This window comes from Stenella coeruleoalba, assembly GCF_951394435.1.
Source record: "Stenella coeruleoalba genome assembly, chromosome: 1".
In the NCBI taxonomy this organism is placed as follows: Eukaryota; Metazoa; Chordata; class Mammalia; order Artiodactyla; family Delphinidae; genus Stenella; species Stenella coeruleoalba.
Window position 1 is genome coordinate 47,511,185 of NC_137169.1, and position 26,783 is coordinate 47,537,967.

The window sequence follows — 26,783 nt, forward strand, 5'->3', positions numbered from 1 at the left end:
TGGCCTTGCTCCTGCCCTCTGTCCTTGACACACCATGCTGCCGCACTGGCTCTGGTCCCTGTCTTTTGTTATTAATGACTTACTTCTTTGAATTATGCCGTTTTGTGACCCTCTGTAAACACCCAACCTGGTCCAGCCCAGCCTCTGGGCCTACACCCCAGCTCAGGCCCACACCACCACCAAGGCGCTTGATCGACCCAAGCCCTGGGTGGAACTGGAACAATTTGGTAGGTTGAGCTAGGCACATCTCAAACAGGCATCTCGAATGTTTTGAGCCCTGGTAGTAGCCCCAGTGGTATCTATTGTTTAAGCCTCTGGTTTTGAAGGGGATAGTGTCCATTGGATACACACATATACAGTGTTTACTATTAACAAACAATGTTAATTAATCCATTAATTTATTAACAACAATATATTTCATTTTAATGGTAGCTTGTGGCTTACAGCACGCCTTCATCTACATTATTTCACTTCATTTTCCCATCACAAATGAGGTAGAATCAGGTGTGGATTATTTATTCTCACTGTACACATGAGACGCCTGAGCTCAGAGACTAACTCCCTGTTCTCAGCAGGGCCTCAGAGCACAGAACTTGAGGAGCCCTCCCTCCAGGTTCTGCAAGAGCAGGGTGGGCACCTGAGTGACTGTCTCTTTGTATTTTGCCCTCTGGGTACCTTGCTGAACTCATACCCATCTCAGCCCTGCTTATGAGGCCTGCTTCCTGGCTAATAAGTCCAAGGCTAGACAGAGTTCAGTGTTAGTGTCCTGTCGATTTCTTTGATAAAACACCCAACACCCACTGCATCTTCGGACTGTCTCTCTGTCTCTCTGGAGAGTTACATGGCTCAGCCTCTAAAAGGTCACCCCATGAACTGATCCTATTACGTGGCTGACGTGGACTGTTTGGTCTGGAACCCTAGAACACAGATACCTTGGAAACATAGTCTGAACATAGATCCTTTTCCATTTTTCGTGGTTCCAATTTGCACGGCTCTTTTTCCTTCATTTTTTTATCTTCGTCTTCATGTTTCAGGCTGAAATGTGAAGAGATACCAGGGAAAAAGTGAAGGCGAGAGTATTTTGATGATAACGTGCCCCTAACCCTTTTTTTTTTTAAAAGATGAGGGGACCAGAATCAAGTCAAACATAGAACATTTCCCTGAGTTTCTGCCTGCTCCAATCAATGCCAGAGTGAATTCCTGCTTAAAATCTCTTAATAACTTCCATTGCCTGATGGATAAGATATCAGCCCCCACCTTTCTTTCCAACCCCGTCTCCGTCTGCACCTTCTATCCACGTTTATTCTCGTCTACACTCTCCTAATTCCCCAATCCTTCCATCCCATCTTGAGCAACTCTCCCTTCGTATTTGCTATTTCCCTTGTCAGTCATGCCTTCCACACCTTACACTGCTGAGAAACACAGTACCCTTTCCAATCTGTCTAAATCAGCTTACCTCTGAGAAGCTTTGCTTGATCCTCCCAAGCAGCCTTTAATCTGTTCCCCTAACACGCTGTCCCTCTATCTTGTATTAAACTGTAGTGTCTATGGATCTGTTTCCAGTTCCTCCACTTTCCCTTGTCAACTAACTAAAAATCAGAGCTCTGTTATTTATCTGTATCCCCAGCACTAATGCTGTGTAACCTGTGGTAGCAAAGTGATCCCCAGCCAGTATTCCTTCATAAGAGGCATGACTGCCATGCACCAGTAATATGGACACCAGCCACAGTGGAAGAGCAGAGGAGGGAGTCGAGGTGGAGAGTTTAGTGAAAAAGCTGGAAGCCGGGACAGAACACTGAGGAGCATCAGCCTCCACGTGAGAACTTCTGTTTCTGGCATCAGCGTGAAGTAGACAGTCCTACAACCACATTCACATGGAAGGCAGAGACAGAAGAGCCCTCAAAGAAAACCAGAGGGCTTCCCTGGTGGCGCAGTGGTTGAGAGTCCGCCTGCCGATGCAGGGGATGCGGGTTCGTGTCCCGGTCCGGGAAGATCCCACATGCCGCAGAGCGGCTGGGCCCGTGAGCCATGGCCGCTGAGCCTGCACGTCCGGAGCCTGTGCTCCGCAACGGGAGAGGCCACAGCAGTGAGAGGCCTGCCTACCGCAAAAAAAAAAAAAAAAAAAAAAAAAGGAAACCAGAAGAGGTGGTCATGAAGGAAGGAGAAACACCAGGAGAGAGTGCTGTTCCCAAAGACAACGGGAAGAATTTTAAGGAGTTTCACTCATCCATTCATCCAATGACTGATGACTCTTATCCACCATTAAGGCCACTAGTTCTAGAACATATATTAGAACAGGGGCTTTGTAGGCAGGGCTGGGTTCCAGCCCCCACTCTGTCTCTTTCCAAAAGCCTAAGATGAACTTTTCTAAAAATCAAATTTTTCCAGAATGGAGATTTTATATATATATATATATATATATATATATATATATATATATATATATATATATATATAAAACTGTCAAATTACATTTAATATTGTGACTCCTAGGAATGCTAGGGGAGAGGAGTACATTACTTCTGCTTTAAAACTCTTCCATGGTTTCCACCGACCTATAGGATAAGGTCTAAATCCGTGCCATCAAGACAGTGGCCACTGTCCACATGTGGCTATTGAACACTTGAAATGTGTCTGGTCCAAACTGAGCTGTGAGCGGGGCTTCCCTGGTAGCGCAGTGGTTAAGAATCTGCCTGCCAATGCAGGGGACACAGGTTTGAGCCCTGCTCTGGGAAGATCCCACATGCTGTGGAGCAACTCAGCCTGTGGGCCACAACTACCGAGCCTGAGCTCTAGAGCCCACGAGCCACAACTACCGAAGCATGCGCGCCTAGATCCCGTGCTCCGCAACGAGAAGCCACCGCAACGAGAAGCTCACACACTGCAACAAAGAGTAGCCCCCGATCAATGCAACTAGAGAAAGCCCGTGCGCAGCAACGAAGACCCAACGCAGCCAAAAATAAATTTATTAAAAAAAAAATTGAGCTGTAAGTATAAAACATATCTGGATCCTGAAGACTTGGTATGAAAAAAAGGATCTAAAATATTTCATTAGTAACTTTTGTGTTGATTACATGTTGAAATGATGATGTTTGGGATCTATCAGGATAAATAAAATACATTATTAAAATTCATTTCACTTTTTTTTTGCTTTTTAAAGATGGCTACTAGAAAAAAATTAAGTGACATATGTGGTTTGCATTACATTTCTATTGGACAGGGTTGCTCTGAATTTAATTAGGGAGCCCAGGCCCTCCTGGATCCAGCTCTGCATATGACCCCGGCCTCATTCCTGCTGTTCCCACACGGCACTTTGTGCTTAAGCACCATCCAGCTCTTTGTGGATCCCTGTACTGGCCTCACGGTTCAACACTATGTCTTTGTTCCCACTTGTCCTTTGCCTGGGGCATGCCTTCTGCCATTTTCACCTGGCCAGTTCCTACATGTTTTCATGATTCAGTTCAGTTGTCACTCTTGAAGGAAGCATGCCTGGTGCCTCACCTCTGTGTTTTCACAACTGCCTTAGCAGTGATTATATGATATTATAATTTCCTACTTACGTGGCCATCTTCCCTCCAAGGGACCCCCTCATCCCAACCACTCTGGTCTCCACTCTCATCTTGCACTAAGCATTAGAGATATATTCTATTCATTTTTGAACTTCAGAGTCTAGCAGTGTCTGAACAGAGAAAAAGCTCAATAAATATTGAACTAAATAGGTAATCATCTGACACGTGCCTCCTATGAGCCCAGCACCATGCCAGGTGCTACAAGGTAATTGCAGGGGTCATGAATTTAGGGTCAGGCAAGAACCCAAGGAGAGAGATGAAGCAGGGTTTTCCCCCATGATTCAGCTCGTGTGTTTTTAGCCTCAGCCAGGAAATGTTGATACTTGCTCCTCCAGAGCTCATGGACCATGTTTATTTTAATGCATTAAAAAGATGCAGACATAGAGAATGGACTTGAGGTCACAGGGAGGGGGAAGGGGAGGCTGGGCCGAAGTGAGAGAGTAGCATGGACATATATACACTACCAAATGTAAATCAGATAGCTAGTGGGAAGCAGCTGCATAGCACAGGGAGATCAGCTCAGTGCTTTGTGACCACCTAGAGGGGTGGGATAGGGAGAGTGGGAGGGAGACGCAAGAGGGAGGGGATATGGGGATATAGGTAGATGTATAGCTGATTCACTTTGTTATACAGCAGAAACTAATACAACATTGTAAAGTAATTATACTCCAATAAAGATGCTAAAGCAAAATTAAAAAAAAAAAAAAACCTCCAGGGAGAGAGAGAGAGAGAGAGAGAGAGAGAGAGAGAGAGAGCCGGACTCTGAAGAGTCAGGTGAAAGCACTGTTATGTGCTGAGGCCCTGATCTGGACCAAGAATGAGAAAAATGGGCCCTGCCCACAAGGAGCACACAGACAAGAAGGGGAGGGGAGAGTGAGGATGAACTGGAATCTTAGCAAACAAACGATATACGTGACATTTGTGCAAACGTGTGTGTGCCTTACAGCAGTACTGCAGGGAAGGGACTGATTACTTCTCTCTGAGGAGGGGAATTAGGAAGGCTTCTTACAGGAGGGGACATTTGATGGTTAGCAGAAGTCTGCCAGATCATTAAGTTGGGGTGAATGAATTAAATGAGCAAAGGCAAAGAGGCCTGAAACAGCATGGTGCATTTTGGAAACTGCAAATTCTTTGGGATTCATGTGATTGTTATATGCCTGTTTGACTGTGTCTCTCCCGCTGGGGAACCCCTGAGGGTAGTGGCTAGGTCTCTGTCTCTGTTCCAGCCCTAGTGGTTAGCAGATGGCCAGCACGCTGGGGACTCAGCAAGCCCCTGCTGAGTGAGTGCAGTGTGCTGGAACGAGATGAACCTGAAAGGCCAGGCAGGACCTCCGAGCACCGTTTCTGCACCAGGCACCTTGAAAGGTGCTAGGGGTGTTGAACCAGGTCAGGCACTGGAAACAGCTGGCCCATTAAGGAAAACCTGTGCAGTGCAGAGTGTCAGCAGCTGATTCATGCTTTTCCTTTGGACGATAAAACTCACCTGAGTCCTTGATGGAGAAAACTCTTCCAAGGCTGAAAGTAAAGAGGAAAACGGTCATTTTCAGAAACCTACCCAAGTCAAACCCCAACCAGGCCTCTGTTGTTTGGTTACAGATCATTAGAGACCTGACCGGCCAGTGAGGTCTCAGTACAGAGGAAAGGTAGACACTGACAACAGAACATTCCATGAACTGCTGCCAGTGTAACTGAAGATCAATCGAAAAGAAAACAGGCGTTTCTGAAGTTACGGCGCGTGCCAGCGGGAACGTGTAATTTGACTTAGAAAAATAAACTGTTCTCTGCACACCTTTCCAGGAATGCATCTGTAGAATAAAGAACTTTTAAATCTTATGAGCAAACAGGAATGTGCGATATTTGAGCAATGTTCCAGTGGGCAAAATTGGTACAGGCAAGTGTGCAAGCCATGCTGGGAATTCCCCGTTCCTGATCACGTACCACCTGATCAAAATTCAGCTCTCACGTAATCTAGACTTGGTGCCATTAAAACTATGTCCCAATGACCATAACATAGCTCCTCATTTAGTCAGTTGTCACATATCTGATGCCATTCCCTATCTGGATTCTAGCCAAGAACCTGAAGAGAACAGAAAATATCTAAGCATCTAAAATGCTGCCACAAAGTCCAGGCCCAAGAGTTCATATACCCTCCTTTGAGGAGAGCCTCACAGCTTTCATTCAGGGATGACTGGCTCTCATTTTCCATATAATCCTAGCAGATTGGATGACAGCACTGGTAGAAAGACAAGTCAGACAGACCTTGCTTTGTATCTTTGCTATATTATTTATAGGTTATTTAACCTCTCTGAGCCTTGAGTTCTCATCTGTAAAATGCAAGCAGGGATACCAGCTCATAGGGTGGCTGGGACACACACACACAGGCACAAGTGCCTGTCCCCAAACAGGGACTTGGTGTGTGCTCGACCACATGAAAGACACTCACTGCTGGACACAAGAGGCTGACAGGAGAAGGAAATAATAATTGATAGAGACAAGAAAACAACTACAGCAAACAGACCGTGGTGGTTTGGTGTGAGGGCAACTGGCTCTGAACACCTATGAGGGCCCAAGAGCATCTCATAAGAAAAGCATGAACAGTGCCCATTCAGCCCCTTATGTTCCAGGGGACTCCAAGTCATAAAGAAAGGGTGAAATCAGATTCCAGCCACCAAGCTCAAAAACACTGAGATGAACATAATGCATATCTGAAGGCTGAAAGATTAGAAAAAAAATACTTTCATGCTTTTTATTTTGAATGAGATAAAATTTGGTCATTTGGAAAGTTCCCTTGTGCAGAGAAGTTTATTATTTGCTGATATTGCTAAGTGAAGCACCTTAATGAACTGTTTCTGCTTTCATTAATAGGAATAATAATCATTTAAATTTTTCTATCTATAAAGTATATCACAAATGAATAATCCTTTCCAGTAAGCATTAGAACCATGAAGCAGAAAGATGAAGGACCTCAACTAAATGTACCCAGTGATAAAGGAGTAGTACCTTAACTGTCCCAGTTAAAACATTAGGTAAGTGCCTACTGTGTGCCATGTGCTGTACTAGGTGCTCATCTACTTTGTCTGGCTTAGTTCTCTCAGCAATTCAGTGAAACAAGTATTGGTCCCTCATTTATTGAGCCTCTACTACTGCAGATTAGGTAACTACAAGGCATATGCTTCCTGACCTCATGGGGAACGCACCGTTTTACAGAAGACAGCTGTAGCTCAGAGAGGTAAAATGCCTGGGATAGATTCCAGCACTTCCTATTAAACTGTTTACCTGAATTTACCTCTTTTCATTCTCACAATGACTTCTGATGGGGATGCTTCTATGACCACTATTTTACACGTGAGGAAAGGGAGGTTCAGGGTCACACAGACAGGAGCCGGGATCAAAGCCCGTGATTCTGCTTGGGCCCTAAATCAAGTTGCTAGCACTGTGCCCACCAGAAGCCCAGAAAATATGCCTTCATGAGTCTGGTCATTCGTGTGAAAGCACAGGAGCTCTTCTCTCTGAAGGGACAGTTATTACAGGCCAGTTGGTGCTGGCCACCCTAGATAAGGGGCCAGGAATGGATTAGGACCACCTTCTCCCATCCTAACACATTTTCTGTCTCTGACCTTATAGGGCCTCAGGCTTCAGAATCTTAGCAGCTAGAGTCTGGAAAAGCCCCCCAAATCAGGGGAAAACCCAAAACAAAGACCATTCCTCCCTCATGAAAGAAACTACTTCAAAATCAACTCTACACACTTGCTTTAGTTATGAAGCTGATAAGAAGAGAAGAAACAATACCTTTTGGAGTTCTTCAATTCTGACTTCATAAGTTGCTAAAATAAACATGAAAAAATTATTTCAAGGCAGTTTCTTATAGTACCCATTTCTTATACAGTATGCAGGATTAAAGCAATTATAGAAGGTGGCAGTGTTCAGTTTTCTCAACCTCCAGAACAATCTGCCTATGGGAGACTTGTCCACGTGGTTTGGGAAATTCTCAGGTCATTGATCATGGTATCACTTCTGGGGGATTTCTAGGATGGAATGGACAGTGAATTTGTTTCAAAAACATTTGAAACAATTTTCAGTTTCCTTTTTGTTAAGCAGATTCATACTCTACGATGAAGAGAAAGTGCTGTAATTTAGTGGTAGCAATCAGAAGGCAAACTTGAAAGGAAAGGGAAAGGAAAAAGGCCAACAAAAGTCCAAATCCCACTTCAACAAGTCAAACTCCACAGCACGCCTAAAAGTGTTTGGCTCCCTGAGCGTTTTGTTTCCTTGGTACAGCTTGGAAAGAGGAGACTGACCACCAACTAAGGCTCGAATACCTTTTGATTTTTTCAAAGCTTTTGTGGATTTTATTTAATGACGATGCCAAATTTAACCATTAACAAATACAAGTAGTAGCAAAAACTTGGGTTCACAGCCTAGTCCTGCCACTTCCTACCTGTGGAACTGCAGACAAATTACTTCATTTCTTCGAGCCTCAGATTGCTCATCTGTGAAATGGGGACAACTGGAACCTGCCTTCCAGAGTTCATGGGGAGATTAAAGGAAATGATGTAGGTCACGTATACCTAGCAGAACACCAGACGTTGTATAGAAAGTGACATGTATTTTGATAAAATTGTTAATTTAATTTTTCTTTGCTTATAAGTTATCTATAAAAGTTTTCCCCCTACTGTTAATGAATATGCATGCATAATAAACAGGACTTCCCTAGTTCCTTTTCTCTTTCTTGCTGCTAGAGTCCTAAAGCTTTAGTTTACAGAACTGACCAAACAATAACATGCATTTCTTAGCCATTATTATTCTACACATAAAATCCATTAATAAAGTAAATGAAATCACAGTTTTTCTTTAGGGACTATGTGCATGTGATTGTTGACACAGGGACCTAAAATTCTGTGTGGAGGATTAATAACATGTACTTCAGCTTCGGTAACTGTACACTCTTATTTTCACCAGTTTTTGAATCAACACATTTTATTCTGCTATTACGTGCTTTAAAAACATTTAAGAATACCTGTTTATAATGCAGTCTGCCTCATCCTTTTCAAACATAAATTTATTTTCCAATTTTAAAAATGATAATCTCCTTCTGTCTCCCTCCCCCTACTTATTTACTGTTCTGTGTTTTTGAAAGAATTAACAAATCATGATCTCTTTGCTTCTACCTGCTACTTGGTGGGGAGGGAGATACTATTCTGTCCTAGAAATGGGAAAACCAAGGCTCAGAGAGGACTTGTTCAATACTTGCTAAGGCTAGTAAACAAAGATAATCTACACACAATTAATAATGCATTCATAATCTGATACTGTTTTTTTAGCAAAGTGGAGGTTCTCCCAATAGTAAGTGTTGCCATGAAAACCTGCTCCCAACGTAGGAATATAAAGTACAAATATCACATCCCAGGGGGTCAGGAAAGGACTAGGAATTATAACAGGAGGATGTAACCCAAAGCATTAGAGCCCTCACTTACTTTCCATAGGGAGTTATATAACTCTTTCCACTGAATAGCTTTGTCCCAGCTGGGAGAAAAAGGACAAATATCAGAAGATGGTCCTCAGCGAACCTCCAACTGCAGTATCCTATCATGGTCATGTCCTCCAGGCCTCAGCTCTTTTTCCATTTACTAACTCCCTGTGTGACTTTGGAAAAGTCCCTTCACCTGTTTTATACTAGGAGGTGAGACAATTATTACTAATATTATAAAGACAATAATAAAAAATAGCTAACTATTTTTATGAAAATCACTACTAAGATTCTGATTTACCAATGAGGAATAGACACCAGAGAAAGGAAGCAACTTGCCCAGCTTCGCTCAATAGGAAATGGCTTTCAAACTTTCTTCTAGCCATGGAATCATTCATTTAAACGCAGTATTACAGGAGCATAAACAGAACTTCTCTGGAAGTTATCCCCGAGGGTCTCCAGGACCCCTTAGGACAGCCCTTGGTCCAAGGAAGCACAGTCTGAAAGGCACTGGTCTAGATGAGCTCTGAGGACAATTCTGCAGAGCTTCCAGACAAGCCTAAATCCTGCATAAACATCACCAAGTTCTGTACGAAAAGGTGAAGCTCCAGAAAGGCACCTATGCCGAACTATGCACCTCTGAGGTGATGGCCTTCTGTTTTCTGGGCATTGTTTAAGGGACAGACTCACCCAAAAGCGATGTCAAAGCCTCTTTCTCCTTCCCTTCCTTTCCCCCTCATTCTCTTTGTCCCAGAAAGGTAGCATTTAGATTCCTCACCATTGGCAGGCAGAGGAAGGAAGAAACCCATTTTAAGCTAATTTTTTTTTATAAGATGTGAGACTTACATTGAGGTTTATTTATTTATTTTTTACCTATGGATATCCAATTGCTCCAACACCATTTGTCAAAAGGCTATCTAAAAAAAAAAAAAAAAAAAAAAAAAAAAAAAAAAAGGCTATCTATCCTCCATTGAATTGCTTTACAATTTTGTAAAAAAACAAAATCAGTTGGGCTTATTTGTGTAGGTCTTAATTCTGGGTTCTCAATTTTGTTCTATGGTTCTATGTGTTTCTCTCTGACAATACCACACAGTTTTGGTCACAGAAGCTATAATTCTTAAAATTAGGTAGTCTGATACCTCCCCCACTTTTTCTTCTCCAAAACTGTTTTAAGCTATTCTAGTTTCTTTGCCTTTCCATGCACATTTTAGGATAATATTATCTATATCTATAAAAGAATCTTGCTGGGATTTTACTAGAAATTGCATTAGACCTGTATATCAACTTGGGGAGAATTAATATTTTTACTATATTCAGTCTGCCAATCCATAAATGTAGCATAACTGTTTCTCCATTTATTTAGATTTTCTTTGATTTCATCAGCATTTTGTAGTCTTTAACATTTAACTCTTATACATGTTTTGTTAGATTTTAGTCCAAGCATTTATCTTTTTTGAGTGATTGTAAATGGTATTACAGTTTTTTCATTTTTAGTGTTCAAGTGTTCATTGGTAGTATATAGAAACACAATTGATTTTTTAATGTTTATTTTGTATACTGTGACCTTGCTGAACTCATTTATCAGTTCTAGAAGGTTTTCTTTTTTTTTTTGTAAATTCCTTGAGATACCCTACTTAGACAATCATGTCATCTACAAATAATGACTGTTTCTTTCTTTTTGATCTGTATTCCTTTATTTCCTTTTCTTGCCTTATTGCACTCACTAGAACTTCCAGCACTACATTGAATAGGAGTGGTGAAAGTGGACATCCTTGCCTGGTTCCCAATCTTAGGGGTAAAGTATTCAGAGTTGTATCATTAAGTATCATGCAGACTTTTTGTAAATGTTCTTATCTAGTTTAGGAAGTTCCCCTCTATTCTTATTTTTCTGAGAGTTTTTTTTATCATGAATTGGTGTTGAATTTGTCAAACACTTTTCCTGCATTGATTGATATGTTTGTGTGTTTTTTTTCTTCTTTAGCTTGTCAATATGGCAGATTTAATTGATTGCTTTTTGAGTACTGAACCAACTTTACAATGAATAAATCACACTTAGTCGTGGTATATAATTATTTTTCTATCTTGATGAAATCTATTTGCTAATATTTTGTTAAGGATTTTTATGACTATACTCATGAAGGATATTGAGCTGCAGTTTTCTTCTTTTGTACTGATATCTGGGTTTGGTATCAGGTTAATGCTAGCTTCTACTTCTATTTTTCAGAAGAGATTGTGTAGAATTGGTATTAATTTTTCTTTAAACATTTGGTAGAATTCCCCACCGAAATTACCTAGACTGAGATCACTTTTTTATGTTTTTAAATTATGCATTCAATTTTTAAAATAATTACAGGGCTATTCAAATGATTTATATTGGGTGAGTTGTGATTTTGGGGGAATTGTTCAGTATTTACCTAAGTTGTCAAAATTTACATGTATACAGTTGTGCATAATATTCAATTATCCTTTTGACATCTGCAGGGTTTGTAATGATATCTCTGTTTTGCTCTTAATATTGTTAATTTGTGTCTTCTTTGTTTCTTTGTCAGTCTTACTAGAGGTTTGTTAATTGTATTGCTCTTTCCAAAGAACACACTTTTGATTTCATTGATTTTCTCTATTGTTTTTCTGTTTTCAAGTTTATTTAAGTTTCTTTATTGCTTCTTCCTTTATACTTGCTTTGAATTTATTTTGCTCCTCTTTTACTATGTTCTTGAGGTAGGATTTTAGATTTGAGGCTTTTCCTACTTTTCATATAAGAATTTAGGGCTAAAATTTCCCTCTCAGCATTGCTTTAGCTGTGTTCCACAATTTTGGGTATGTTGTATTTTCATTTTCATTTAGTTCAAATGTATGTTTTGATTTCCCTTGAGACTTACTTTTTGATCCACATTTAGAAGTGTTGTTTTGTTTCTGAGTGTTTGGAGAATTTACTATTACCTTTCAGTTCTTGATTTCTAGTTTGATTATATTGTGGTCTAAAAACATACTCTGCATAATTTCAATTCTTTTAAATTTTTTAAGCTTTGTTTTATGGCCCAGAATATGGTCTATCTTGGAATATGTTTATGGGCTCTTGAAAAGTATGTGTATTCTGCTCTTGTGTGTTCTATTGATGTCAATTAGATCCTACTGGTTGACAGTGTTGTTGAATTCTATTGTATTCTTACTGATTTTTTGTCTAGGTGTTTTGTCAATTGTGGAGAGAGGAATATTAAAGTCTCAAACTATAATAGTCTATTTGTCTATTTCTTTTTTCAGTTTTTGTTCACATATTTTGCAGCTCTGGAATTTCATGCGTATACATTTAGGATTGCTAAGTCTTGTTATTGCTCCCAACACAGCCTTTGCTGATACCACAGGGAGAGGGTGGCTGCCTTTACTACTGGGTGTTTGTGAAAGTCCTGACTCTCCACGAGGTCTGCTCTGACACCAACCCAACAGGGAGGGGAAGGGATGCCTTGTTATTTCTGGGTGGAGGGCTGGAGTCTATGCTCCCCATATGGTCTTCACTGGCTATCCCTGTAAGTGGAGTTTTGTTACCCTGGCAGGGATGAAAGTCCCAGCTCTCTACTTGGCCTTCTCTGAAAACACCTCAGTGGAGGGGCTGGGGTGCATCATTGTAGCTTGATGAGGGTGGATGTCCAGACTCCCCACTCAGCATTGGCTGGTGGTGGTGGGCCAGTTTTGTTTTGTTTTGTTTTCTGTTACATTCAGCTGGGGGAGAACAGTTGTTGTCTAGAGGCCTTTCTAGGCTCCCCTTTTCCTGGTCCTTTGGTCAGAAAGAGCAGGCTTCTGTTGGAGCTGTTTTGTCTGTGCCCATAGGTGTTTCTGGGTTGGCAGCTACTTCAGCTCCAAGTCTGGGATATATGAAGCAAGAAGAAAAGCCAAGGATCTCACCACTTATCCTTGTTGGGTCCAGAGGTCCCTAGCTGGTCTACCTTCTTCTTTCTACATTTTCAGAATGTTCTAGTTTTCTTATGTTTGAATATAAAAAATACTATATATATATATATATATATATATATATATATATATATATATATATATATATATATAACTTTTATATAGAATATCTAGGGGTTTTAGTTGTACTTAGCAGGGGGACCAGGGAAAAGTACATCTGCTCCATCATCTCAGAGCAGAGTTCGCTTGACTTTAAATGTATTACCTTCTCAAACATACAGAACAATTGCACAAAGGAGACATTATACCAATTTGGTAGATGAAGAAACTGAGGTTCATATATCATTCAACCAGTAAGTGTAAAGAGGATGAAATACATGGGAACAGTCAAACGAACAGGGACAAGTGGGGGTCAAATAGTCCACTTCCTTCCCTTTTTCTCCTGTAGGGTAATTGTATCTTGACTCTTTAGAGAGGGACAGAGAAAGGAGTGGGGGATATAACAGAATCTTTTTGATCCCAGGCTGCAGTTCCCCAGCTTCTTCAGCCCTGGCAGGCCTCTTCCTAACTCCCACAAGATGCCATTCTGGCCTGGGAAGCTCTCCACACACTCACCCTTCTCTCACCCTACCGCCTTCCTACTGCCCTCTGCTCAGTTACCTCTCAGTTGCAACAGTGGGTTATTTTCTGAGCCCTGTCTCTTTTCAGTCATAAACACTTGCTTCCTTAGCAGCACGGAGGGACACAAAGAATTCCTCAGTTGAAGACTCAAGAGAGGCCTGGGTTAGTGGTTCCTTCTTTGGGTATCTCAAATGATGTCCCCCACAGGCCCACCTTGGACATCCGTGGCCTGGAGAGAACAAATGCAGGCCTCTGGTCCAGCTTCCTTCCTTCCTTCTTTTCAATCCTCAGCTTCACCCTACACAGGAGGGGCCTTGCATATGTCAACCCCATCCTCTCCTGCCCCCCATGAACAGATGTCTCTGCAGCCCAATGTGTCCTGAGGAGGAAGGACCTAGGGAAGAGGCCCAAGCAGGATCTTAGAAAGCCACTTGTGGGAGGGCATTCTGGGGGTCTCCTGTAATCCAGAGAAAAGGTGCAGGCTCTGACTGGAGAGCCCCCTTGGCCCTGTGAGCTCTTAGCTTTGGAATGTAGTCCCAACAGAGCCCACAGCCCTTCTATTCAAAGTGTGGTCTGTGGACCAGCAGCATCAGGATCACTAGGGCACTTGTTAGAAAAGAAGAATCTCAGGCCCAACCCAGAGCTACTGAACCAGAATCGATGTTTTAACAAGATCCCCAGGTGATTCATGCAAACATTATAATTTGAGAAGCCGTGCCCTTAAGGCAAGGGCCTGGACACCCCAAGTATGGAGCAGCACTGCCTTCTGGGTTGATGGGGACAGGAGTCCTGCTTCTTATGTCTAGTACTTTACAAGCCAAATGGGAGAACCTAGAGTTTGCCCAGTCTAGGAGAGAATTTTTCCAGGAGTTCTTCAACCCCTTATTTCCCAGGAGAGGGGAGGGAAATTTCAACGGGTTCTAACTGTTACATGTGAACTTCCTAAGTGTGTGATCCCAGGCAAATGACTTCCTCTCCCAGAGCCCTGGGCTTCTTGTCTATACAATAAAGAGGTTGTAGCAGAGGATCTCTCTCTAACTCTCCTTTCAGGGAAGTCAACATTCCTGACTGAGAAGCAGCATAAAATTGTGGAAAGAGCATGGATCTTAGAGGCAGTCTGAACCGTTGCACATTACAGCCCTACCGTGTATTACTTGTGTGACCTTATGCAACTCAATCTCTCTGATCTTCAGTTTTCTGTCTCTAAAAGTGGGTTCATACAACCTCTAGATCAAAAGGGATGTACACAGAGGTCGTGACAGAACTGTGGCCCATAGTACAGGATCCATAAATACTAGTGTTTATTCCAGCACTAATATTTATGCCTTTTGTAGAAAATTGGCTGATCCTATAGGCAGAACAAAGATATAGAAACCTGTAGAAATGCTCTGAGTCCCTGCTTCTTCATCATCTTGGCTGAGGGGTTCTCTTTTTTCACTGAAAGTTCTGAGCTTTGTCGGAAGACTTAACTCGGAACGAGCGGTCAGATCCTTTTAACGCATCCTCTGCTTCTATTCAGGCTAAACAAAAGGACCTCATTCCCACAGTCTCTTATCTCCCTCTCCACACACTGAGTTACCAGGGGACTTCAAGTCAGACACCACGAGAAAAGAGATGGCGTTTCCATGGGAGGAGAAGGAAGAAAAATGAATCGCCATATCTTGATTTTCCCTCCCACGTATCTATAAAAGGCAAAGCATCTAAGCAGATTGGTGAAGGAGAGAATAGAAGAGGGTAGAGAGAAGGCAGCACTAGGGCTGGGAGATAGCCTTGATGCCCAACTGGGTTTATTTATGTTTTTAAGAGACTAGACAAGGACAAAATAAAAGGAAATGGGATAGTAAAGCAACATGGCTGTGAATTTTTAAACTTAGAGTTAGCTGGGGGGAAAATACCATTTTGGACACATTTTCATTCCATACAGGGTTACAATATTAATTGGCTTAGCAGACTTACAATCAGCCATCTCTTTTGTGGTGCACAGGTTAATGGAGTTGCTGGAGTGTCTCAGACAGGAAATTGTTGCCTCAGAATTATGTGGTTCTTCAAATTCAGCACTGAGAAGTGTGGAGGAAAAAAGTTACTTAAAGCAAAACATTTTTAAAACATATTTTCAAACTTTGGGTATTTTTTTCCTCATTAGAGAAGGAATATAAGTAAGTCTGGTCCATATGGTGACCTAAACAGACATGGAAGGCATTCCACCCCCACTTTAAATACAGAGGAATTCTGGATGAAGTATAACGATGCAAAGAATTATAACAAGAACCCATAACTAACCTAGAAATCAATAAGGTAAAATTCCCCAGGTGCCAGACATAAAGAGGAAACTTACAATTAAAGATATGAGTGAGAATTGCATCCAAGGTACTCCATGGGAAATTGGGATCAAAGAAAGATCTCACTGATTGGGTGGCTGGGGATTTGATGGCTGGGGATTTAAGTTCAGTGTGAGCCACAGGCCTCACCTGAATGGGAAGCTGGAACTGAGCTAAAAGAATAAGGTCCAGGGTCACAAAATGCCATCCCATCTCTAAAATTAATTCTAAAAAATAACTGTGCACTCTCCCAGGGAGCAAACAGGGAAGTTTGCTATCTGACCAGGGCCACTGGAGCTCAAAGAGTCACCCACGAGAAGGCAGAAACTCTACAACCCAGCACCGAGTAGGGGTTCTAGATGCATACGATCTGTGTATTTCTGAGACACAGAGCCAAAACTGCTACTTGAAATCCACCCCCAACCTGCCTTGTAAAGGAAGTCTGAAATCGTTCTGTAAACATGCTCCCACACCCATGGCACCTATGGTTTCCAAAGGAAACAACTCCCACTCAAAACAAGTGTATAATGAAAAAGTGCAAATCACACAAGGAGATGAACCACCATAGGTAGTCAGAAGATGTAACGAATGGGAGAATTAAATATTAGAATGATATGAAAGTGACATTAAAATAAGCATGTTTTAAGTGTTCAAAGAAATAATGTGAGGAATAAAAGCCATTAGGAAAAACAATAGAGTGTGAAAAAAATATAGATTTGGGGGCAGGATAGGAGTTATGGAAATCATAAATATAGTTTTTTTTAAATTAATTTTTAAATTGAGGTATAACTGATGTACAATATTACATAAGTTTCAGGTGTACAGCACAGTGATTCACAATTTTTAAAGGTTATATTCCATTTATAGTTATAAAATATTGGCTATATTCCCTGTGTTGTACTATATATCCTCATAGCTTATTTATTTTATACACAGTAGTTTGTATCTCTTAATCCCCTACCCCTATCTTGCCCCTTTCCACTTCTCTCTCTCCACTGGTGACCCCTATTTTGTTCTCTATATCTGTGAATTTACTTCTTTTTTGTTATATTCACTAGTTTTATTTTTTAGATTCCACATTTAAGTGATTACATACAGTATTTGTCTTTCTCTGCCTAACTTATTTCACTTAACATCATACCCTCCAAGTCCATTCATGTTATTGCAAATGGCAATATTTCATTAAATATAGTTTTTGAAATAAAAATGTAGAAGTTGAAAAGTAGACTAGACACAGCAGAAGAGAGAACCGGTGAATTAGTTAGACCTGAGGAAGTCACCTAGCATGTAGCACAGAGAGATTAAGAGATGGAAAGTATTAAAAGAGAGCTCACAGTAGGGAGGATAGAATGAGAAAGTCCGATCTATATATACAAGGGATTCTAAGAGCAAAAAAGAAAGAAGATGATGAAAGGGAGCCAATATTCAAATGATAATAGCTAAGACATTAATATTGAAAAGGGAAATAAATCTATCTATTGAAGCAGCTTTAATAATAAATCCACAGGTATACAGTTTTTAATAAATCAGAACAAGTGAAAGAAAAAAAATGTAAAAGTTGTGTGAGAGAAAAGACAGATTATCTACAAAGGAATAGCAGTCAGACTGGCAATGGACTTCTCATTAGCAACAACAGATGCTGGGTATTGTGGATATCTTAAGGCAATGAGCTAAGATAGCTGTCAATGTAAAATCCTCTCCAGATATACTATCATTCAAGGGCAAGAGAGAAACAAAGACATTTTCAGAGTACAGATACGTGTACTTACTGCTCGCAGATCCTTGCTGAAAACATCGAATAAAACTGAACTAGTAATGAAATATCATATAAGAAACAATGGTGATCAAAGAAATTAATAAAGCTATTGGTAAATCTAAATAAATACTGACTGTAAAAAATAACTAATTTGTAGAAGTTTAAGAATAAAATAGACTTAAAATACTAAACAATAATATGGAAGATTGTGAAAGAGGGCTATGGGAGTTATTCTCAGGTATCATTTAGGAGCAGGATAGAGATTTTGATTATCATTAGACTTGGTTAATTATGGATGCCTTTCATTGTAATTACTAAAAGGAACAGAAATAGAATATTTAACTTCTCAACTGGTAGAAGGAAAATATTCAATGAGAAAGCTTAAATATTAAACAAGAAGGCAGAAAAGGAAAAAAATGCATGTAAGGGAATTGCATAGTAAATTTAAAACATAAAATATAATGGGAAAAAGTCCAAATCGATCAAGAATCACAATAAATGTACATAGATTAGTCTACTCCAATAAAAATGGAGAGGATCTGACAGGACATTGTAAAAATCTTGCTAATGCAGCTCAAAACCACCAGGCAAACCAAAGCTCCCATATCAATGTATGGAGAAAGAGATGCAAAACAAACTATCCAAAAGAAAGCTTAAGTAGGTATATAAATATTAGACCATACTTTAGCATGACTGATCAAGAAAATGAGAGAAGTTACACACACGTGCACGCATACACACACACATACGTAAATCACAGATACGAAAGGGGACAAAACTAAAGTTAGTTTTAGATTTTCAGAAATCTAAGAAAATGTTAAGATCAGCTCTCTGCCAATAAATTTGAAAATGTAGGGAAATTTGGCAAATTAATAGGGAAATATAAAATTACCACAGTGACTGAAGAAGAACTAGAAAGACAGATAGGCCAATAAGCCATCAAAGGGCTTGAATCAATAGTGCACACACCCGCCTCCACACTCGGGTCACCTCTCTCCTTTTCGTCTGCTAAGTAGTTTTATGGGCAACTTTTAGCAAAGTTTCAGGGGATAGAAAAACAGAAAAGCTACCCTACTCATTTTCAGAGGACAGTGTAATTTTGATAGGAAAACCACAAAATGACCAAACAATAAAATAAAAATAAAGCTCAATTTCACTTAAGAAATTTTAGCCCAAACTCACTAAATACTAAATAAATGAGTCAGTATTAAAATTAACTCAAGAATAACTAAAATTTATTCCAAGACTTCAATGATGGCTCAACATCAGAAAATCTATCTGATGCAAATTATTGCAATTAATCACACTGAAACAGTAAGAGAGGAAAAAAACCCAAATTATTTTAGTAGATGCAAAAAAGCATTTCACATAGATAACTCTCTTAACTAGATTAAATACTAACAAATAGCACACTTAATGGCAAAGTGTAATAAACTTCAGCTGATATGTAAACTCTGTTGGGAACTCCTGAAATAGGAAAAAAACCAAATCCATAGAAAATTGGACAAAAGGATATGATAGACATCACAGAAGAGAAAAAGGGAATAGTTTATAGAAGTAAATATGCAATCTTATAGTCAACAGGGAAATGGAGTGAAGACAATGAGAATTTGGTTCATATCCAACAATTCAGCAAGAATCCCCAAACTGGAAAATAACATCACATTTGGCAGGAACATGGAGAAATAGAAACTCTTTACACGGGTTTGAGAATATGAATTGACACAGCCATTTTGGGAGACAATTTTTCAATATCTAGTAAAACTGAAGTTCCTTATTTACTATTGTTTAGCAATTCTACTTTAGGTAAATAACCTAGTGAAACTTGCTTATATTCACCTGGAAACACATGAGGATTACCATTGCAGTATCATTGGAAAAGGTGAAAATATAAAACAATCTAAATGTCCCTCAGTAAGAAAATACACAAATTGTGATACATTCATATGATGAAACATATACAATATGCAATTATAATGAATAAACTAGATGTACATGCATCATCATAGATAGAATATGAAAACAGCTTTGAAAAAATTCAAGTTTCAGAAGGATAAAATGAGATGCTGTTTATACAAAACTATAAAATCCTGCATCTTTAACAGATATCTGAGTTTGTAGCTGAAGAATAAGAAATACCCTAACTGGATTCACTCCAACATTCACAGTTGGAGTTGCCTCCAACTGGGAAGAAAGAATGAGAAATGGGACTAGGGAATGAAACAAAGGGGACTTCAACTGTATCCACAGCAAATGAAAAACCACTTCTTCACCCCAACTGTGGATAGGAGAGAGAGAGAAAAAAATCACCCATAATTCTCCCACCTTCACACTAGTGAGCTCTTTGCATTTTGGTAATCTTCCTATTTTCCCCATATTCTTATAGTTGTTATAGACAATGAAAAGGTTGGAGTTCGCTTTACATTTTTCCCTCTATTTATTTTATAAGCATATTCCACCAACTGTTTTCCCATCTATGTTTGACCACTTTGAATATTTCAGGTTTTTTTTTTCACAATCTCTGTAATATTGTAAAAGACGTATATGAGTAGTTCATTTTGCTGAAGAGGAAAAATATGAACTCTGATGCACCAGTAATTTCTCCCCTCATCATTTTGTTCCCCTCCCCCTCCATGAAATAATCCAGAGAAACGTTCTTAAATTATAGACTATGCCATATAGCTTATGCTCCAATGGCCTAACAATCTCAATGTGTCTACGGTAAATTAACTTTATTAATAAGAAACAATTTGCGGAAATATTGAAAGAAGATGTGTAATTAATTTCTTGGACTATTTTTGTCAGAAATGAATAAATATCTGACTTCAGATGATCTGAAAGAATTTCAAGAGAATGTAAAAAAAAAAGTCATCTTTCAGATCAATTGTCTTTGTAGAGACGCAGTCCCAGGATTAATGTTGAAAGGGAAAAAAGATATTGTACATGTATTTAAACTTCCCTTTTTGTTACCTGAGGATGTCTTTTATCTTTTTCCCGGTCCATTAAAACCAGATCCGAGGGGCTTCCCCGGTGGCGCAGTGGTTGAGAGGCCGCCTGCCGATGCGGGGGACACGGGTTCGTGCCCCGGTCCGGGAGGATCCCACATGCCGCGGAGTGGCTAGGCCCGTGAGCCATGGCCGCTGAGCCTGTGCCTCCGGAGCCTGTGCTCCGCCACAACAGTGAGAGGCCCGTGTACCGCAAAAAAAAAACAAACCGGATCTGAGATCTACCTTGACTTAATACAACATGGGTCAATATAATGAACTTGGATTGCTGGGAAGAAATAACTCTATAATTTAAATACATCTATGCTTCAATTTCATTGTTTCCACATTTATTAAAACATTCATGTCTCCAGGACTTCAGACGTTATTGGGAGGCAACACAGAATTACAGACAAACTCGGAGCTTGGGGTCAGACTTATGAATTTGAGTCCTATCTCTTCCATTTTCTAGTTTTAAAGTATTGAATAAATACCTTAAATCCCCACTTTCCTACTCTATACAACAGTAATAATAAAATCTACTTTAAAGGTATATTATAGATATTGAATGAAATATTTGCCCTCTGTATATAGGCATATCACCAAAATTGGGCTAGTAATTTTATTATATTATCAAAATTACAGTATTTTAAAAAAGAAGTGTTGAGGTTTGCATTTTGGAAAGTTCCTTTTATTACTGGCATAGCATCAGTTTCTATCTTTTCTGACTTTCTTATAGAAAACCTCTAGTAATTTAAATATTACATAATAAAACACGAATGTTTCTTAATGATATCTTCAACAATATCCATGTTCCTGGAGAAACAAGAGCTCCATAAATGCAATGGAAATGTTACAGATGATTTACAAAAGCAGGTATTTTCTAATTGTGTTTGGACGCTTGGAAACCTAACTTCAAAATAGATTTTTGAACAACTAGGGGTCTCTCTGGCTAAAACACAGACTTGTGAACTCCCCTTGTGGTTGTTTCCACTTGCCATGTCCACCCCTGGGCTACCGCCTTCCTTTGGAGAAAATAATTCGTCAACCTCTGTATCAGACTGTACATGCTACTAGGGAAGCAGCTCACGCAGCTCATTCAAACATCTGCTCATTGTTCATGGCAGGATTAGGTGCTATTTGTTGAGGGTTTACCATGTGTTGGGCACTGTACCTAGATTCATCCCATCCACCTCTCATTGGTCGTGTGGCCTCGAACAGTTAGCTCCTCTGAGCCTTCATTTCTTCATAGGGTCATTGGTAGTTTGATGGGCGAATAACTGAGTTAACATGTGAAAATGCCTGATGGGTACGTTTCCTTTCTCATCTTCTCCTGTGCCACACTGCATGAGGGTGGGTCGAAAAGTTTCAATGCGACAGTTCTGGAAAATCTAAAGAGCTTGCGTTAAAGTAGAACGATTGAGACTTGAACAGCAAAACCAGTGAGGCTTTTGCATTTGTTTTATCAGGGGTGTGGACCTAAGTTGAAAAATCCAGCTTCTTCCACTTATGTCAATGGCCCACATGTTCTGGAAACAGGAAGAACACTTGTAGCTTAGCCAGCAGCTGCTCTCTGTGACATTCCACAGGTTCCTGGTGACAAGGAAGGATGAGACCATCCGATTTCTCAATTACTCAAAGTCCCAAACTGGGAAAGTTCCTGTTTCCAACAAATACTTCTTGTAAGACTACTCTCCCCATAGGCTTTTCACTTAAGAAATTCTTGAATGAAAGAATTAACTCTTGGGCTTCCCTGGTGGCGCAGTGGTTGAGAGTCCGCCTGCCGATGCAGACAGAGGACACGGGTTCGTGCCCCGGTCCAGGAAGATCCCACATGCCGCAAAGTGACTAGGCCCGTGAGCCATTTCTGCTGAACCTGCGCGACCGGAGCCTGTGCTCCGCAGCGGGAGAGGCCAAAACAGTGAGAGGCCCACATACCGCAAAAAAAAAAAAAAAAAAAAAAAAAAAAGGAATTAACTCTTGAATCAAATAACTGATAATTAGACTTTAAAAAATGGCATCCATTCTATCTAAAATCGATCTCAAAATGCACTCATGCCAGGTTCACAAAAACGCACGAGAAATTTTAAAGGATTTTTTTTTTCTCATAAGCTATTCCAACCTCTGTCTTCTACATATAAGATAGTGGTTAAAGACGAAGCAGTTGAGCAGAATGCTTATAAGGAGACACAGGCTATGGAAAGAGAGGAGTGGGGTTGAATCTCAGCTTCACCTGGCTGTGATCCTGGACAGGTAATTGGACCCAAGTCACTTCTTCCTTTAATCCTCTTTTTTATGAGGATGAGGTGACGTACATTATGCTGTGCTTAGTGCAGTGCTTGGCACAAAGAGTTCACTACTTCCACTTGCACTACTACGTTTACTACCACTTCCACCTCTACACACATCGACCACTTGGACTTCAAGTTCTCCCACCTCTACCACCAGTTCTCCCACTTCTACCATTTTTACAGAACACACACACACCTCTGCATACACATCTTTGTATATCATGCCTATATTTTATGAATCATATATGTTTATGCATATACACATGTACACACGTGTTTGTATGCAGGTCTAATTCTACTATTGTATGTTTCATAACCTTACGGATTCTACTATGACGTCTACAACCAACAGCAACAACAAACAACATATACAAGGCCTCCAATGTCATTCAGCCCTGGGCAGTAGGTATTTCTTTGTTCCCAATTCATGAATGGATAACCCAATTCTTTCTATAAAGGGCCATAAAAGTACGACGACCGGGATGGTTAATTTTATGTGGCCACAGAGTGTCCTGATAAATATTATTTCTGATGTGTCTGGAGGGTGTTTCTGGAGGAAGTCAGCATTTGCATCAGTGGGCTCAGCAGAGCAGATTGCCCTCCCTAATGCGAGCAGGCATCATGCAGGCCACTGAGGGTCTGAATAGAACAAAAGCAGAAGCAAAGAATTCGCTCAATTTTTCCTGCCTCACTTATTGAGCTGGAACATGTCAACTCATCTTCTCCTGACTTGGACTAGGATTTACACCATTGGCTCCCCTGGTTCTCAGGCTGTTGGACTTGGAATTACACCACTGGCTTTCCTGCTTACAGATGGCAGATCATGGGACTTCTTAGCCTCAATAACTGTGTAAGCCATTTCCTCATCCTTCTTTTTTTTTTTTTAACTTATTTATTTCTTGGCTGTATTGGGTCTTCATTGCTGCACACGGGCTTTCTCTAGTTGCGGCGAGCAGGGGCTACTCTTCGCCACAGTGCGCGGGCTTCTCATTGTGGTGGCTTCTCTTGTTGCGGAGCACAGGCTCTAGGCGTGCGGGCTTCAGTAGTTGTGGCATGCAGGTTCAGTAGTTGTGGCGCACGGGCTTAGTTGCTCCGTGGAATGTGGGATCTTCCCGGACCAGGGCTCGAACCCGTGTCCCCTGCATTGGCAGGCGGATTCTTAATCACTGCACCACCAGGGAAGTCCCTAATTCCTCATACTTAATGATTAAATAAGTATTATATATGTAATATATACAATCTAATATAAGTATATAAAATATATGTGCTACTACTGGTTCTGTTTCTCTGGAGAACCCTGACTAATACAATGACCAAGTAAATGTTATTAAAGTGATCCCAGTTTCGGGAGTCTTACTAACTCTGAAGCTACTTGTCAAACCATTGATCTCATTCAAAAGGAGGGCGTGTCAACAATAATGATAGCTAATAATTATTACACACTTACTAGTGCAGGCACTGTTTCAAGTATACGTATCAATTTGTTTGATTCTCATTTGAACCTATGAAGATACTGTCATTCTTTCCACGTTCAGATGAGAAAACTGAGGCACAATCTACGGTCACAGAGTCGTAAGCGGCAGAGCAGAGATTGAAAGCCAGATATCTGAGTCCAGAATCTGGAGTCCTAACCACTCTGCTGGAGACCGTCTCGGAAGGGAAGGGAAGTGCCAGCGGAAGCCAAACAGAGCATGAGCAGCTCCACTGCCATGGAAGTCACCACAGGAGGAGGTCATTGGCACACACAGCAGAGAGGCCCCCAGACGACAAAACAAACTACGAAGCAAAGCCATGATGAGAAACAATCACATGTGCTGAAGATGGGAAAGTACAGAAGAGCTGAGATTTCCATTCACTAACTCACACGCCCTCATTCCCCCTTTGACCAAACTCTTCATGCTAATGTTATGTATGTTCTCTCCTTGAATCCTCTCAGTAGCACTATAAGGCATTTTACATATGTGAAAACTAAGGCTTGGAGATATTCAGTACTTGCCCAAGGTAGCACCACTGTGGGTCCAGAAACCAGGCCTTCTAATTCCTAGTCTATGCTCTTTTCCTCTAAACTACTAGTCACTCTAGAACCAAGGAGAAACTACAATGAAAATGATGAAGCCCAGGTTGATGGTGAAAGTCAAGGAGCTAACAAGTGAGTTTGGGATGATATTTTTCAAAATATCATTAGGCTGATCCAATGGTTTCACAGATCAATTCCTCTATATAATAGTCACTTATATTGGGAACATGTGAGAGGGAAGTTACTATACTTCCCTATGCCTGACATTATCATCTATAAGAGAACAGTATTACTTAACCTGTATTTTGAGGTTAAAGCAGAATCTATGAAATCACTGCTGAACTTAGGAATGACTCTTTAAAAGCACCCTGACTTCTACTAATGCAACCATGAAAGCAATTTCTCAATAATCCAGCGGCAACTTCCACAGCATGAACAAAAGATGACCTCAAGCCCTCAATTTCATTGTTAAGCTCAAGCTTTAAAATATCTGAATTTCAAATTTCAGGGTGTCTGCTTTGAAGTGCACCATCATATCTGAGAGCATTTGTTTTAAGAAGGAGAAGGCAAGGTCACCCTCTGAGCTGCTGGCAGACTTTCCTAGGAGACCAGCCTCCTGACTCCCAGCTGCTTCCTGTAGCCCTACACCTCGTTACAGACAAACCCTGCTACTTGAAACACACGACAAATCGCTACCATTATCAAGTGTTTACAACATTGCTGGGTACTTTGTAGAATTATAGATATTTATCTCAATCCTCACAGCAACCCTAAAAGGTAGGATTTATTGATTTCTCCATTTTCCCATGTGAAGAAATAGGAGGCCCAGAGATATTAAATAACTCTCCTAAGATGACACAGAGACTGTGGTGCTCAAAATATAAACCCAAGGCTATCTGACCTGACCCCAAATTCTATGCTCTTAACCCCTTATAACACACTCCCTGGATCTTCTCGTTTTCAAGTATTGCTATGTCATTCGATTTAAACAAATTTCATTTATGTAGCTGGTAAGAAAGAAGTATTTGATTCTCCCTCTGCTTTCAAAGAATTTATAATTTAGACAGGGAGGTGAACTACACCCAAGGATCTGGAAACTAACAGAAAACAGACTGAATATAATAGAGTTGCAAGCTAAGAACCATCTAAGTCCATTCTATTATTCAGCCAGCATTTGTTGAACTGTTATTACATGCTACACTGCCTTGTATACAAGCTACCACTATACATTCCAATTATGTCAAATTATCTGTGATTCCTGGACACACCAGGAGGTTTCCTGCCTCTGTGCTTTTGTATGTGTGGTTCCCCTGCTTGTAATGTCCTAACCTCCAATGTCCTTTTCACAAACTCCCACTTGTTCTTTAAAGCACTAAGTGTTATTTTCTCTGGTCCTTCTACAGTCTATTCTCCACACAGCAGCCAGGATGATCTTTTAAAAAGATAACTTACATCGACACGTGAATGGATAAAGAAGATGTGGCAAATATATACAATGGAATATTACACAGCCATAAAAAGGAACGAGATTGAGTTACTTGTAGTGGATGGACCTAGAGTCTGTCATACAGAGTGAAGTAAGTCAGAAAGAGAAAAATAAATACCATATGCTAACACATATATATGGAATCTAAAAAATATAAATGGTTCTGATGAACCTAGGGGCAGGACAGGAATAAAGACGCAGATGTAGAAAATGGACTTGAGGATACTGGGAGGGGGAAGGGTAAGCTGGGACGAAGTGAGAGAGTGGCATGGACATATATACACTACCAAGTGTAAAATAGATAGCTAGTGGGAAGCAGCCACACAGCACAGGGAGATCAGCTCGGTGCTTTGTGACCACCTAGAGGA

General features: G+C 40.4%; 1 protein-coding gene across 1 annotated transcript in view; it reads right to left on the reverse strand.

Moving 5' to 3' along the window:
* FYB2 (FYN binding protein 2) overlaps positions 1–26,783 on the reverse strand; it is a 131,273-nt gene that overhangs the window by 42,996 nt on the left and 61,494 nt on the right. Inside the window, exons 5-8 of the mRNA XM_079928988.1 lie at positions 15,520–15,620; positions 7,359–7,393; positions 5,053–5,084; positions 933–1,035 (exon numbers count right to left, since the gene is read on the reverse strand). Of these exons, the coding sequence (XP_079785114.1) occupies positions 933–1,035; positions 5,053–5,084; positions 7,359–7,393; positions 15,520–15,620 (271 nt within the window). The remainder of the gene's footprint in view (positions 1–932; positions 1,036–5,052; positions 5,085–7,358; positions 7,394–15,519; positions 15,621–26,783) is intronic.